This window comes from Octopus bimaculoides, chromosome 1 (assembly GCF_046866305.1).
Source record: "Octopus bimaculoides isolate indiv1 chromosome 1, ASM4686630v1, whole genome shotgun sequence".
Classification (NCBI taxonomy): domain Eukaryota; kingdom Metazoa; phylum Mollusca; class Cephalopoda; order Octopoda; family Octopodidae; genus Octopus; species Octopus bimaculoides.
Window position 1 is genome coordinate 91,271,093 of NC_142928.1, and position 16,199 is coordinate 91,287,291.

The 16,199-nt window shown below is 38.9% G+C and overlaps 1 protein-coding gene across 2 annotated transcripts in view; it reads right to left on the reverse strand.

Annotated features, from left to right (window-relative positions):
• LOC106880906 (iron-sulfur cluster transfer protein NUBPL) overlaps positions 1 to 16,199 on the reverse strand; it is a 46,956-nt gene that overhangs the window by 6,460 nt on the left and 24,297 nt on the right. For both annotated transcript variants that reach the window (XM_014931070.3, XM_014931069.3), the window contains exons 4-8: positions 15,090 to 15,180; positions 13,793 to 13,832; positions 11,444 to 11,534; positions 8,598 to 8,691; positions 7,580 to 7,786 (exon numbers count right to left, since the gene is read on the reverse strand). In XM_014931070.3, coding sequence (XP_014786556.1) covers positions 7,580 to 7,786; positions 8,598 to 8,691; positions 11,444 to 11,534; positions 13,793 to 13,832; positions 15,090 to 15,180 — 523 coding nt within the window. The remainder of the gene's footprint in view (positions 1 to 7,579; positions 7,787 to 8,597; positions 8,692 to 11,443; positions 11,535 to 13,792; positions 13,833 to 15,089; positions 15,181 to 16,199) is intronic.

Genomic DNA, 16,199 nt, shown 5'->3' on the forward strand with positions numbered 1-16,199 from the left:
CATATATTTTTTTATTCTTTTACACATTTGTAGCAGCACAAGCAATCAGCACCATATTGGGTGAGATCTCATGGCAGCCATTGCCATCTCCGAGACTGGAGCGAGACCTCACCTGCATCCATTTGCCATGCACCAGCTCACAACAAGGCTTGCGATGGCAAAACTATAAAAAGAAAGAAACCTTGAGGTTCTGTCTCACTTTTCCCACTGTGACTGCTAGCAGAGCACACTTCACTAGCTTGTCCTCTAGGCTAGTCCGCTTGTCGCATCCCCTGAGGCAATGGCACACGTATTGGAGAATGACAGATTTATACCACATGAGATGGCTGCAAAAGAGCAACATACCACACCTGTGTATATATATTGTAAATAAAAAACTACTGGAGAACCTGTGTTTTGCCTAATACTTCTTTACTCGACTGCTAGAGCCTTAGCAACACGAAGAATAAGAAATTAATGGGAGAAAGGCAATATTCAACCGATATCCAGAACCTTGCCTCCCATTATACATTGCAGTCATTTGACTGCAGCCATGCAGGAGCACCACTTTAAAGGGTCTTTTAACCAAAGAAATCAGCCCTAGGACTTATTCTTTATAAGCCTAGTACTTATTCTATCAGTCTATTTTGCTGAACCCCTAATTTACAAGAACATAAAAACACCAATATCAGCTGTCAAGACACAAAGACATATATATATATATATATATATAAAACAAAGTTAACAATGGAAAAATGGTATATTAATGAATTATTTATTTATTTTATATCTATAAGATCCATAAAATATATAGACATTAATAAATAAATAAAATATCCAACACATGTTTCAGCTGATTTGCCAAGAGCATATCCATTTATAATTATATAATTAAATAATTAATCAGTAAAATCTATTTAGTAAAACAACTTCATCAGGGTGCTGTAAATAAATTGTCATCTAAATTATGCAAAAAGTGAAAATAACACTGACATCTCAATTTAACAGATATATTTACCAAAATAACATAAAAATATCTTGAAATACTAAAGAGTAAATTTTCTCAATAAAATTGCCATTGGCTTCAACCACAGCCTCCAGGTGGCTCTTCTGGATAGTCTCCTTGTTTAAGTTGGTGAATGCTGCCATAATCCTTGTCTTCTGTTCATCTTTGGTGCTACAAAGAGTTTTGTTGGTCTCACGCTCAACTGCACCCCACATTGGGGTTACAGTCTGGAGAGTTAGGTAGCCAGATGTTATAGGTGATGTGATGTGGTTGCAGAAATTGTCTGACAGCCATGACTGGGTTCTTCTGCTTGTGTGGCATGGTGCAGAGCCCTGTTGCCAGACATAGGGTCTTCCATCAACCACCTTCATGATCCAGGGCAGCACTACCTCCTCCGGGCACTTGAGTCTGAGGCTGTCTGAGGAGATGAATGGAAGCATAACATCACCATTACTAGTGATCACTCCAAACACTATGATGTTGACTGGATGTTTGATTTTTATCACTCTTGGTATATGCACTGTCCTCAGATTGACACCCAATCACTCTGAAATGTTCATATTGGAGCTTCCAGCATGAATGCCAAGCAGTACAGCATATCGTTTCCATACTTCTGGCAGAGAGAATTGCATCATGGTACTGTTTTTCTCAAAGATGGTGCCCAACTGACCCTATTATACTGTGTAGTTGACAAATTAGGAAACAAACAATGTGCATGTCTGAAATTAAAAGTATAAAATGGCAATAATAATTTACTCATCGTACCCTGTATATATATATATATATATATATATATATATATATATATATATATATATATGTAGTGAAACTACCTATCGCCATTAGATACAAAACTACTATCGCCATTACATACAATCTTCTCATTTAAATATAAATAAATGCGAGCGTAGTAGAGAATCCATTCCTTGTCATCACGTGACTGATTATTATTCGAATCGGCAACTTCTTCGAACCGTTCCCGCCAGAACGCAAACTGACCAATCACAGCCCCTAATAAGGTCACGTGATAGAGTAAAATTCTATCACCGTCTTGGAGCCCTCTTAACGCTATATATAGATCAACTCATACCCCACAAATTTGTCTCGGTCCAATTTCTCTTTGAGAACTGTTCCGTGTACCACACGACAGCAGCAGCAGTTCCAGCGACCACTTCAACAGCTTCGTCCAGCCAACGATGACCACCGCCGTCGCCACATCAGCAACAAGAGTCTACGACTACTATCCAGCATCATCGTCATGACCAACACGATTCTACGATTACTACTACCGAGCATCAATCTCCACCAGCGTCAACACGACTTACTATGTACACCACACCAAACTACCGCGGCACATCTCTCTCTTCGATTCTGTTAGGTGACTCAGCTTCACCACGGTAAATAAACAGACAAGAAATTCTCAGCCAGCGACGAACATCTGTATAACAAGAAACACGGCCCGGCATCGATGCCACGACATCACAACGAGTGATCAGCACTGCCACACTCAGCCAACTCACTTTCACATACAGAACTTTTCCTATAGTGTACACAAGAACTGGTATATAATTGCTCACGTGTTATTGACTCTCTTTCTATCTGCTGTAAACACTCATACACACATGTATCACTCACATACACACTTTTCTTTGTATGACGGCCTGTCTTTGATAATGTTCTTATATGTCGCATTCACACTCACACACAGACATACATCTTTAACGCTACAATAAATATCTCTGTTATTCATCTAATACGGTTGTGGTCTTTCATTACTGGTCATCTATGTTATCGTCGTATAACATATCATCTATATCATCATCTGATATATACATCTTGTGTTCGACCGTGTGACACGTTTAAATAAAAGGAGTCCTCTGTTTTTCCATTCGTCACCATATCTCCTTTTTTGAGTTCGCACAGTCGTCCCTTACATATATATATATAAAATGGGTTTCTTTCAGTTTCCGTCTACCAAATTCACTTACAAGGCTTTGGTTGGCTCAAGATACGCAGTGGGACTGAACCCGAAACTCAAGCTGTTATATTTAATTTGTTTACCTGCATAATTACATTCTCTAATCTGAACGCTGAAGGGTTAAGTCTTTTGCTCCTTATGAAAAATAGACCATCAATGACTTGTCTCTTCTCTTCTCGACTCTGGGCTGTCTTTTCTGCTTTCCTCTACAAAGTCATGTTGGTTTCGAATTGTCATTAGTGTTCCTATAATTGTGTTTGTTTTTTTTTCTTGGTATGAGTGTTGGTCCAATGCAAACCCATTTTGTACCCCTGAGAAGTGGTGGTTCATATTAATCAGGTCTTTATCCTTTAAACTCTCCAGCATAGGGAGCTGGGGGGGGGGGAGCTATCAGGAGCTTGCATTTCACTGGCAAAGCTGTCAGGATCACTGAAGCATACAAGCCACTAATGAAGCTTTCAAGTAGTGTTTCTACTCTGATTAGTAATCATATTTACATCTAGGCTAGCTATTCTAGTAAGAATTAAGAACCTTATTCATGATCAAGGAATGGTGATAGTGGTAGGATTTGAACCAATAACTCTTCAAAGGGCGTTTCTATAGATATGGAATTGTAGCTATTGCTACCCTAGATTAGCCCTGAGTAGATCTATTGTGAAAGGAATTCCATTCATGACGTTCCCTTTTTTTTTTTTTCAGACATAAAATACTTAGGATTACATTCATCTAATGTATAATACAATTATTTTTTGAAATGGTGAGGTGTAATTTGAGAGAAATTTTGTTAATGTTTCTAAGAGGCTGAGTCACCAAGTAGAGTAGATTAGCCCTGAGCATGCCTATCACCATCATCATCATCATTATTTAACATACATCTTCCAGGCATGCATGGGTAGGACAGTTGACAGGAGCCAGCCAGGTAGAAAACTACCCGAGGCTATTGTGTCTGTTTTGGCAGGGTTTTTACGGTTGGATGCCCTTTCTAACATCAACCACTCTGCAGAGTGGACTCAGTGCTTTTTATGTGGCATTAGCACAAGCAAGGTTAGTTTTGGCATGATTTTTACAGCTGGATGTCCTTCCAAATGCCAGCCACTCTACAATGTGGACTGAAAGTTTTTTAAGTGGCACCAGCACTGGCAGAGTCACCAAGTAACTTGCAAGACAAGGAATTATGAGAGGGGCAGGGGCATTTGAGGAGGGGAACTTGTGTCAGAAGATGAAAGGTTAGTGTGACAGAGAGGCAGAAATAGGTGTCTTGCTATAACAGAAGGGGCATTGGAGGAGGTGAAAAGTATTCCAGTCATGACCTTCTCTTCTTTTTTCAGACATAATATATCAACGATTACATTCACCTAATGTCTCTTTCAATTTTTTTCTTAGTTGTAAGGTGTAATTTGAGGGAAATTTTGCAAATGTTTTTCTAAGAGGCTGAGTTATCAAATAAAGGTTCTCTATTTGGCTCATGGAATTGTGGTATTAATAGCTATTTCTAACACAGGCATGGGACTCCAAAATATTTAAGGGTGTAAGAGTTAGCAGATCAAATTGATCCCAGTACTTGACAGGTATTTATTTTATCAACCTCACAAAGATGGAAAGCAAACTGGACCTTTGTGCTCAGATATAGGCACAAGCATGGCTTGTGGTTAAGAAGCTTGTTTCCCAATCATGTGGTCTCGGGTTCAGTTCCACAGTGCAGCACTTGGGGGAAGAGTCTTCTACTATAGCTCTAAACCAACCAAAGCCTTTTGAGAGGATTTGGTAGATAGAAACTGAAAGCATGCGTGTGTGTTCATGTGTACCCTTGTCTTGACCTCATGTGATGGTTGTAAATGAATGTCACCATCATAAAAGCAAGATTGTTCCTTTCCAATCCTCCGTGAAAAATATGTCTGGCTATGGGGAAATATAACCTTGCTTGGAAATAGATGAGAGTTAGCAACAGGAACGGCATCCTGCTGCAGATAATCTACCTCAACAAATTCTATCTGACTCATGCAAGCATGGAAATGTGGACGTTAAATAATGGTGGAAAGTAAAGAAAGAGACATTTGATCTGACACTATGACAACTCAGTCAATTTGCTATCTTTACTATGAGGCTAGTCCACTACATAAAGAGATACTTTATGCATCTATAATATACTAGCTAACCCGTGCCATCAATAGTGACAGCTAATTTGTAGTATTTTATATAAAAATAAGGTACAAAATGAGGTACATAATAATCACACATACAAACATTCACATACCTCCCTTGTACATGCAGACACACACACACACACATATACTCACACAGAGTTGAAACGCTAATATTTTTTTCACTCTTTCCTTCCTTATTCATTTATCACCCCTTCCTTTCTCACATTGCTATTACTTTCTCTCATTCCCTCTCAGTCAGGGCTATTACTCCCATTACTTTTCCTTCATGGAATTACTATTTTCTCTCCTCATCTGCCTCCAGTATGATTCTGGACAAATATATAAAATGATGGTATGTTGCCAACTTAATGTGGCAGTCCCATGAAAGGGAAGAATGTTACTGTTATTTAGCCCTAGGAAGCACTGTTTCCAGTTGGCCACGACACATTTTATTTGGCCAACTGGAAACGATGCTTCCTAGGGCTAAATAGCAGTTGCATTCTTCCCTTTCATGGGACTGCCACATTAAGTTGGCAACATATTATCACTTTATTGTGCTGCTACTGTATAAATCTCTCTGAGAGATTTAGAAATGAAATATATAAAAATACTATGCTTTATTATATTAGGAGATATTGACACAATCTATAGAGACACTTTATAACTAATTGGCACTCGGCTGATTATGGTGATGATGGTTCCAGTTGATCTCACCAGCAGAACAGCCTGTTTTCAAGTTTATTCCTCCCAGGACAGGACAACAGTCTGTCACAGGATTACTCATTTTTGCCAGCTGAGTGGATTATCTTGACTGTAGTTATTAATAATTGTTTCTAACAAAGACACAAGGCCTGAAATGTTGTTAGGGAGAGGTTTAGCTGATTACCAAGTATTTTATTTTGTAGTATTATTTGTTTCAAGTTTTGGCACAAGGCCAGCAATTTCAAGGACAGGGGTAAGTTAATGTAATCGAATCCCAGTACTCAACAGATACACATTTTATTGACCTCAAAAGGATGAAAGGCGAAGTTGACCGTGGCAGAATTTGAATGCAGAATGTAAAGACACAGGAGTGGCTGTGTGGTAAGAAGCTTGCTTCCCAACCACATGGTTCCGAGTTCAGTCCCACAGCATGACACCTTGGGCAAGTGTCTTTTGCTATAGCCTTGGGCCGACCAAAACCTTGTCAGTGGATTTGGTAGACGGAAACTGAAAGAAGCCTGTCGTATATATATATATATATATATATATATATGCATGTATGTATTTGTTTGTGTGTCTCCACTCCATTGCATGACAACCAATGTTGGTGTGTTTACATCCACCATAACTTAGCAGTTTGACAAAAGAGACTGACAGAATAAATACTAGGCTTACAAAGAATAAGTCCTGGAGTCAATTTGTTCAACTAAAAGCAGTGCTCCAGCATGGCCACAGTCAAATGACTGAAACAAGTAAAAGAATTAAAAGAATAAAAAAATACAGAAAGACAGACAAAATCCCACAAAGCATTTTACCTGGCATGCTAATGATTCTGCTAGCTCACTGCCTTACTTTATAGAATTGTTGATTTAGCCATATAGCCAACAATTTAGAGAAGAAAGGGTTAGTTAATACCATGACCCTTGTACTTGACTACTATTTCATTTTATCAATTCAGTTTTGGAGAAATGAAAGGTGTCGTTGATCTCAGCAAGATTTGAACTCACAATGCAGATTTGGAACAGTTACCACAAAACATTTTTGACTGAAGCTCTAACAACTTCCATGATTCATTACCAGAACTGTAGTATTCTTAATAATTCTTTCTACTATAGGCACAAAGCCTGGCATTTTGTGGGGAGGGGCTAGACAATTACATTGACCTCAGCACCCAAATGGTACTTATTTTATTAACTCTGAAAAGATAAAAGGTAAAGTTGGCCTTGAAGGCATTTGAACTCAGGATGTAAAGCTAGAAAAATTGCTGCTAAACATTTTATCTGAATGATATCAAATTAAGGTGGTGAGCTGGTAAAAACGTTAGCATGCCGGGCGAAATGCTTAGCAGTATTTGGTCTGTCTTTATGTTCTGAGTTCAAATTCCGCTGAGGTCAGCTTTGCCTTTCATCCTTTTGGGGTTGATAAATTAAGTACCAGTTGTGTACTGGGGTCAATCTAATTGACTGGCCCCCTATCCCCAAATTTTGGACCTTGTGCCTAGAGTAGAAAAGAATAATGATATCAAATTTTGGCTCAATGCCAGCAATTACAAGGGAGAAGGTAAGTTGATTACATTGCCACCACTGCTTCACTGGTATTTATTTTATCAACCTCTGAAAAGATGGAAGGCAAAGTTGACGATGGCAGAACTTGAACTCAGAAAGTAAAGACAGATGAAATGCCGCTAAGCACTTTGCCCAGGGTGGTAACAATTCTGCCAGTTTGCCGCCCTACTTACTGTTCTTAATAATATAATCAATAACTACTTACCCAAAATTTCAATGCCAAGCTCTGTGGCCATTCTCTGGGCACCATCCTTGCCAAAAATATGTTCTGCATGTCCACATTTGGAACAAATATGAATGCTCATGTTCTGTATGATTCCAAGAATGGGAACACTCACTTTAGCAAACATCTCTACTCCACGCCTAGCATCCATTAAAGCAATATCTTGAGGAGTGGTCACAATTACAGCTCCTGATGGCAGAATAAAATATATTTTTGATGATGATGATGATGATTTTTGGATTAGCTCAAAACTATGGATGAAATGAAATAGAGTTAATTGAATGAGTATCATTTTATGACTGACTGGAATTCCATTTTACTAACTCAGAGGTCTGAACATGGCTGTGCTTAAAAATTACATTTCACAAGCACAAGATTTGGACTTTGGCCACTCTGTGTGGCACTTTGGACAAGTGTCTTTTACTATAGCTCCAAACTGTCCAATGTCTTGTGAGTGAAATTTGGTAGTTGGAAACTGTATAGAAGCTTATTTTAGATACACATAGATAGATAAATAGACAGACAGACAGACAGACAGATAGATAGACAGAGGGGTGGGTTGATGGATGGCTGGATAGACAGACAGAAGTCAGTCAGTCAGACAGACAGACAGATAATTTTCATTTAAAGTTCACTTCTCTATGCTTGCATGGGTCAGGCAGAATTCACCGAGGCTGATTTTCTATAGCTGGATGTGCTTCCTGTCACCAACTCTCATCAGTTTTCAAGCAAGGCAACATTTTCCCCATGACCAGACATGTTTTCAGTGTGATGGTGATGCTCATTTACAATACCAAGTGATGCCACATGGATGGACACACACACAATTAAAGTCCTTATTGGTTAGATACCACACCAACAGCAGTTTCTGATAGACACACGGATATGTTTATATGGCAATTAGCAGCTGGCTCTGAAACCAGATATATGAGGTGTGGCTTATCTACTGCACACCAATCCCTTAAAATGTCTAAGTGTAAGAACATCAGTTTTTATTTACCTGCAATTGGTATATTTTGAGTCAAAGAAAGCTGTGTATCTCCTGTTCCTGGAGGCATGTCCACAATGAGGTAGTCAGTATTAGACCATGAAACCTGATAAAATATAAATTATTTTGCATTACAAATTAGAAAGCACTATTCAATATATAGAAATTATTTTTTGAAATGGTGTATCATGAAGCAGATAAAGCCATAAATAATAGCATATAAATAAGACCTGTTTTAAAAAACCCTTTGGATTGAAAAAGTCAAAAGCTGTCCATAGGACTTGAACCTACATCTCCTGTAGACATGACAATCATTCTACTACAGGACTGAAGCAATCTAGCGAATTTCTCTTCCGTACAAAGTTTTAAAATCCAATATTTATAATCTATTGAACTAGAGGAGAAGTTTCAGGTGTGGAAGCAAGGTCTAGAATTGAAGGGCCTTAGAGTCAACCTAGCTAAAACCAAAATCCTAATAAGTAGGAAGGTAGATAAAACACAAACCCCTTCAGGTAGATGGCCCTGCTCAGTATGTAGAAAAGGAGTAGGTAGTAACTCTATAAGATGTACCCGGTGCAAGCTATGGACACATAAGAGGTGCAGCAACATCAAAGGCAGGTTAACTAGCAAGTTAGTTTTTGTTTGTGGCAGATGTTCAGGTGCAATAAAGACTGCAAACAAACAGGAAACAACTTCTATCTCATTCCAGGGTGAAAAACTAGAGGTAGTCGATAGCTTCCGCTATCTGGGCGACCAAGTTAGTAGTGGGGGTGGGTGCGCTGAAAGTGTAGCTGCTAGAATAAGAATAGCCTGGGCAAAGTTTAGAGAGCTCTTACCCCTGCTGGCGACAAAGGGACTCTCACTCAGAGTAAAAGGCAGACTGTATGACGCATGCGTACGAACAACCATGCTACATGGCAGTGAAACATGGGCTGTAACTGCTGAGGACATACGTAAGCTCGCAAGGAATGAAGCCAGTATGCTCCGTTGGATGTGTAATGTCAATGTGAATACCCGTCAGAGTGTAAGTATCTTGAGAGAAAAGCTGAACATTAGAAGCATCAGTTGTGGCGTGCAAGAGAGACGATTGCGCTGGTATGGACATGTGGTGAGAATGGAGGAGGATAGCTGCGTGAAAAAGTGCCACACCCTAACAGTTGAGGGAACCCGTGGAAGAGGTAGGCCCAGGAAGACCTGGGCTGAGGTGGTGAGGCAAGACCTTCGTACATTGGGCCTCACCGAGGCGATGACTACGGACCGAGACCTTTGGAAATGTGCTGTGCGTGAGAAGACCCGGCAAGCCAAGTAAGATCGTTGCCAGTGCCCCTGGACTGGTTCTTGTGCGGGTGGCACATGAGATGCACCATTTTGAGCGTGGCCGTTGCCAGTACCGCCTGACTGGCTCCTGTAGGATTTTCGAGCGAGATCGTTGCCAGTGCCCCTGGACTGGCTTGTGCGGGTGGCACATAAAAGACACCATTTCGAGCGTGGCCGTTTTCGTGCGGGTGACACGTAAAAGCACCCACTACACTCTCTGAGTGGTTGGCGTTAGGAAGGGCATCCAGCTGTAGAAACTCTGCCAAATCAGACTGGAGCCTGGTGTTGCCATCCGGTTTCACCAGTCCTCAGTCAAATCGTCCAACCCATGCTAGCATGGAAAGCGGACGTTAAACGATGATGATGATAGTTGGCCTGAATAAATTTGATTTAACTAGTGATGTGACTCTTTGATTACCATATTGATTGGAGCTTATTGAATACTCCTAGCACTTTCAGCTATCCTTAGTTTTACGTCAGTTTCAGTATTGCCACCTTCAGTCTGAGCACAACACATGACCAGTACATATTTAATTTCGAAACTAAAACGTAAAAGAACGTGAATAAATATTGCAAAGCACTGTTCATTCCGCTCCACTACCATTTCAGTGGAGACTCCTCGTTCTCTCAGCCTAGTAATAATGATCTCTGATTTAGGTCAGCGATTTCAAAGGGAGTGAGTTAGTGAATACTATCAATCCCGATACTTAACTGTTACTTTATTTTATCGAGCTCTGGAAAGATGAAAGACAAAGTCGAGCACGGCGGGATTTGAGCTCAGAACGTAAAGAGCTGGAAGAAATGTCACTAAGCATTTTGTTCGACACTCTAATGATTGTGCAAGCTCACCAAGGAAACCCGCCAGCGGGCTTTGAACCCGGAACGTAAAGAGTCAAAAGACAAAAAAATTACATCGCCTAACAAAATATATTTAAGAAATAGAGATTGGCAGGGGAGGCAACTCCCTCAAACTGTAGACACATTACTAGTTGTACAAACGATGTTAACTCCCTTGTTGTGCGTGCGTGTGCGTGTTAAAACTCTCCATATCTCATTTGATGTAGAATACATTTTATTTTTATTGGCCAATAGAAAGATTTTGAGAACCGATTTGCTTGTAATTAACATGTTACATCACCAGCAAAAATTTCATCAGAGCAGTGAAGGTTAAACTCTGACTGAAAATGTTGAAATGAGAAAGAAGTTAACTGTATTTATAGTTAACAACAAAACCATTATAAAATATGTGCTGAGTTACCATTACAAGGAATGAAAAACAAAGAGCTTAGTTAATGAGAGTTAATCAAATATCACTTGAATAATAACACACAACAGGCTTCCATACAATTTCCATTCATTAGCTTCCATTAGGCAACCTGAAACTACAGAAGATGATATTTGCCTGAAGGTGTTGACCTGCAGTAGTCATTTGAATAATAACAGCAGTGCCGTGATGGGATATAAACCATAAAACTGTCAGCTGGTTGCTCTGAGTCGACCAACAGCAACTCTTTGAGTTAGAACAAAAGAATAATATTTACCTGTCTGAGCAATTTGTCAATGGCAGAAATGACCATGGGACCTCGCCATACAATTGGAGACTTTTCATCAACTAAAAATCCCATTGACATGCTAAAAGACAAAAATATAAAGAAAATAATGATAATGTTGCCATAAAAAGAGGACCTTCTCTCAGAAAAACAAATAAATAAGCATAGACACGGTCATGTGTTTAAGATGCTCACATTGCAACTACATGATTCTGGACTCAAGCAAGCATGTATGTATATATGTGTGTGTGTGTATGTGTGTAATAGATAGATCAGTTGATGGACAGATAAAGAGTAAAAGTAGTGTTTGAAGAAGTGAGAGGTATCAATCATCTCAAATAAATCCATGTAAAGTAGGAATATATTTAAGAACACTCAATACTTATTTTTGTGTCTAATACTAATTCTACTGATTCATAAGTAGGTAGGTAGGAAGGGAGGTAGGCAGATAGGCATATAGGCAAGTAGGTAGGCAGGTAGGCACATAGGCAGGAAGGTACGTTGGTAGGTATAAACTCTTAAAAGAAGAGGTGGAAGAAATTAATGATAGTCCTTTGAGGAATATCATCACCATCATTTAATACCTGTTCTCCATGTTGGTATATATTGGATATTGTGGAGGCGCAATGGCCCAGTGGTTAGGGCAGTGGACTCGCGGTCATAGGATCGTGGTTTCGATTCCCAGACTGGGCGTTGTGAGTGTTTATTGAGCGAAAACACCTGAAGCTCCACGAGGCTCCAGTAGGGGATAGTGGCGAACCCTGCTGTACTCTTTCACCACAACTTTCTCTCACTCTTACTTCTTGTTTCTGTTGTGCCTGTAATTCTAAGGGTCAGCCTTGTCACATTGTGTCACGCTGAATATCCCCGAGAACTACGTTAAGGGTACACGTGTCTGTGGAGTGCTCAGCCACTTGCACGTTAATTTCATGAGCAGGTTGTTCTGTTGATCGGATCAACTGGAACCCTTGATGTCGTAAGCGACAGAGTGCCAACACACACACACACACACACATATTGGATATTATTCAAGAAAATCAAACTATGAAGTCTTTGGTAATGCAATAATGATTTTTAACATAGGTACAAGGCTACATTGGTGTGTGAGGTTAGGATTAGTTGGTTAAATTGACCTCAATACTTTAACTTGTACTTTATTTTATTGACCCCTGAAGGACAAAAGGCAAAGGTGACTTTGGCAGAAATTGAACTCAAAATGTAAAGAGCTGTTACTAAATGCTGCAAGGTATTTTGATTGATGTACTGACAATTCTGCCAATCTGATGCGTGTACAATTTGAACTCATTTTAATCTCATCACATCCCTGTACAAAACAGAGAGAGATGAGGTTAAATTGCTTTCAGTAACTCAATTCCATGTTGAGCTCTAGGGTCATGTTGAGCTCTAGAGTCATGTTAAGCTTTAGGGCCATGTTGAGCTCCAAACCTGTCCAGCCTATTTTAGTATGGCAGCAACAAGTATTAAAATGCTGTCAAATACTATTTTACAGTTCTTTTATTATTTTTATTGGTTTCATTCATTGGACTGTGGCTATGCTGGAGCATTGTCGTCAAGGGTTTCAGCTGATCATATTGACCCCAGTATCTATTTCAGTCTTGTGTTTATTGTATCAATCATTATTTATTGAATGACTAAGTTATCTTATGAAATAAAGGAACATAATTCAATACACTGGTTTATACACACACAGCAGGCTTCCATACAGTTTCCATTCATCAACTTCCATCCACAAATATTAAGCAACCTGAGACTACCTTAGATGATATTTGCCCAAAGGCATTGACCTGCAGCAGTTTAACCCTTTAGCATTTAAACCTACCATATCCAGCCAAAATATTCTGACTCTTTTTTATGTTCAAACTGGGCATATCTAGCCTCTCATACTTACCCTGCAATGTCATTCTAAGAATAAAGCAATTGCATGCATCAGAGAAATCTCGAAGTTACAAAATAATGCATGACTAATTTAAAACAATGTGAATAAATATTACATTTGACAGAGTAACCTGAATGCTAAAAGGTTAAATGAAACATTACCAGCATTAACCCCTTCAATCTCAGAGGGCCTGTTTCATGAGGGACTGCCTCTTTATTTAGACACAGCATGCACAAAAAATAAATAAAAGCCTGTCACTTGTGGGATCAAATTTGGACTACATTTGGTTGGTGGTGAAGCCTGCACCCATGGTAATAGAATATCTCTAAACAGATCGAAGATTTTCCAAGCATAAATTTTAAATAATGTTAATAAAATGTGCTTTTCATCAAAATTTCTTTTAATCAACCAATCACTCTTAAAGAAAAAATCTCCATAATTACCATTTTATGCCAAAATTTTTCAGAGGTATCATCATGTTAGCTGGAAAATAATTTTAAAATGCAGTTTTTTAAACAATTTTATACAAAATTAAATTTAAAAAACCCTACTATATACACATGCACACACCACCACCACTACCACCATCACCATCATCATTCAACACCCTTGTCCCTGCTGACACGGACAGTTTGACAGGAACCAAATGAACCTGCATCGAGCTCCAATGTTTGCTTTATACGCACGCACACAAGTATGTATGTACACATAAGCTGTAAAGTGTAACCTAAGTTTGGGACCAATGGTAGGTTTCACACTCCACTTCTATATCCAGTGAGATATGAAGCAAAGTATCAAGCCATGGAATAGACTAGTTTGTGGAATATGAACCATGGAACGGTGTTAATAAAATACAGTAAACAGCTAGGATTACATAATTGCTGTTGAAACATTATATAATCTTGTTAATTCATGTCATCAATGCTCAGCAAATGTGTTTCATATATATATGTATGCATGCATACATGTGTGCATACACACACACATGCATACTATTATTCTTACTCTCTGTTTGTTGTTTGACAGCCTCTTGCTTTTAAATTATCTTTTTATAATGATAGTGAATAGCTGATAAATTATTTTATGTGTATTATTATTATTATTATTATTATTGTTATTATTATTATTATTATTGAGTGAGAGAGCTGTGCATGCCATCAAAGTGACACTGGGGTAAAATATACGAAGCCCATTATACCCATCATGACTACCCATCTGATAAGGGTACACCAGGCACATGCATCACAACCATGTGTGCACGACATGGTGATCTCATATCAAGATAAACAGTACATGACCTTGCAGGTGGGGCCCAGTTAGAATTTTCTTCAGGTTGAGTAGCCCATCCTGCTCAAAAGGTACCTGAATAAGGGTTGTTTAAAGATGTTGAACAAAACATCCATGTTTCCAAAGGTGAATTATCCAAACCCCAAAGAATTCCTCTCAACACATGACTATGATGCTCCCCCACTACTTCTGCTCATAATCAGAGATCCACATATCGTTAGCCACCAAGGGACATGCTCAACTGAGTAAGATCAAGCAACTGACAAGCAAACCTGTGGTACTGGGCAGAATATTTGCTGTAGCCCATCTTTTATACCAAGACAAAACAATGTACATGATAACATTTCCAATCAATTAAGATCAGAAGCCAGGAGAGCCACTGCCTGGTACTGCATCCGGGCATTTATTATTATTATTATTATTATTAAAGCAAAGCAAGTACAGTAATTTTACCATGATTAAGTTCTGGTTCTGCTTCTAGATTCATCATCTTAGGAATTGACGGACCAAAAATATCAGCATCAAGGATGCCTACTGTTTTGTCCTGTAAAGAGAAATGATTTCCTGCGTTGACAGATGGCCACAGTTTATATCAAGAAAGAATAATGATCATTAAATCAACCCCTGTATAAGCCACATGTCAGATTACATTTTGTTGTTTTTACTGTGTAGCCATCCGTTGGCCCTAATTGAGCTGATCTATGACCCAACCCTTGGATGGCGCAAGTATTTGCATCAGGTCTCTGATTTGAGAATAATACGATATTTTGGTGTGCCACTTCTTACAGCAGCAATCCATGAGTTGGGATTCCTTTCCTTCCTTTTTCTTATGCATCTCCAATGCCTTGAAAAAGGTTATGAGCATGGACATTGCCTGTTGCTCCTCAGACAGTAGAAGACTGCTGTAGATCAGAATTGTGCCTGTATTCATATACCCAGTCAAAGTTTATTTCATATCATAGTGGCATGGGTTGGGTGATCTTGCAGGATCCAGTGAATCCAAGGACTGTGTCATGCTTCATTTTCCACATTGGCATGGTTTCCACAACTGGATGCCCTTCCTAATGTCAACCCCTTTATAAACAGTCTCACGAGACCATTACAACAAATTCTTACAGCAAAGACATGGACACACCAATACTTAGACTTTAAATCTGGTTAACCATTCCATATTAAAAGGAATATCTCATTTAATATAGTAAGATGTATATGTTCAAAAGTTAGGCACAAACAGAATGAGAGATAACTGGTAGAACTAAAAATATTCCTTCAAAAATAAAAATGCCTGAACAACTTAGTAAATCAAGCCATAATCAAGGTAAAAGAGCCTAATCTGTTCCTACAGAGAAACTCTCACAATAAGGGTTAACACAAGACAAAAACATGAATATTCCATTTGTAGGCACTTATAATTGAAGAAACCATAACATCTTACATTCAGCTAAACAATACCTTCTAATTCTATACCAGACATCAAATCTTAGAAAAATAAAGAATCACAAATTGTCAACAGCTGAAGGACTCTAAACACAGGGTGTAATTCACATCAGAAGATGTCTATTC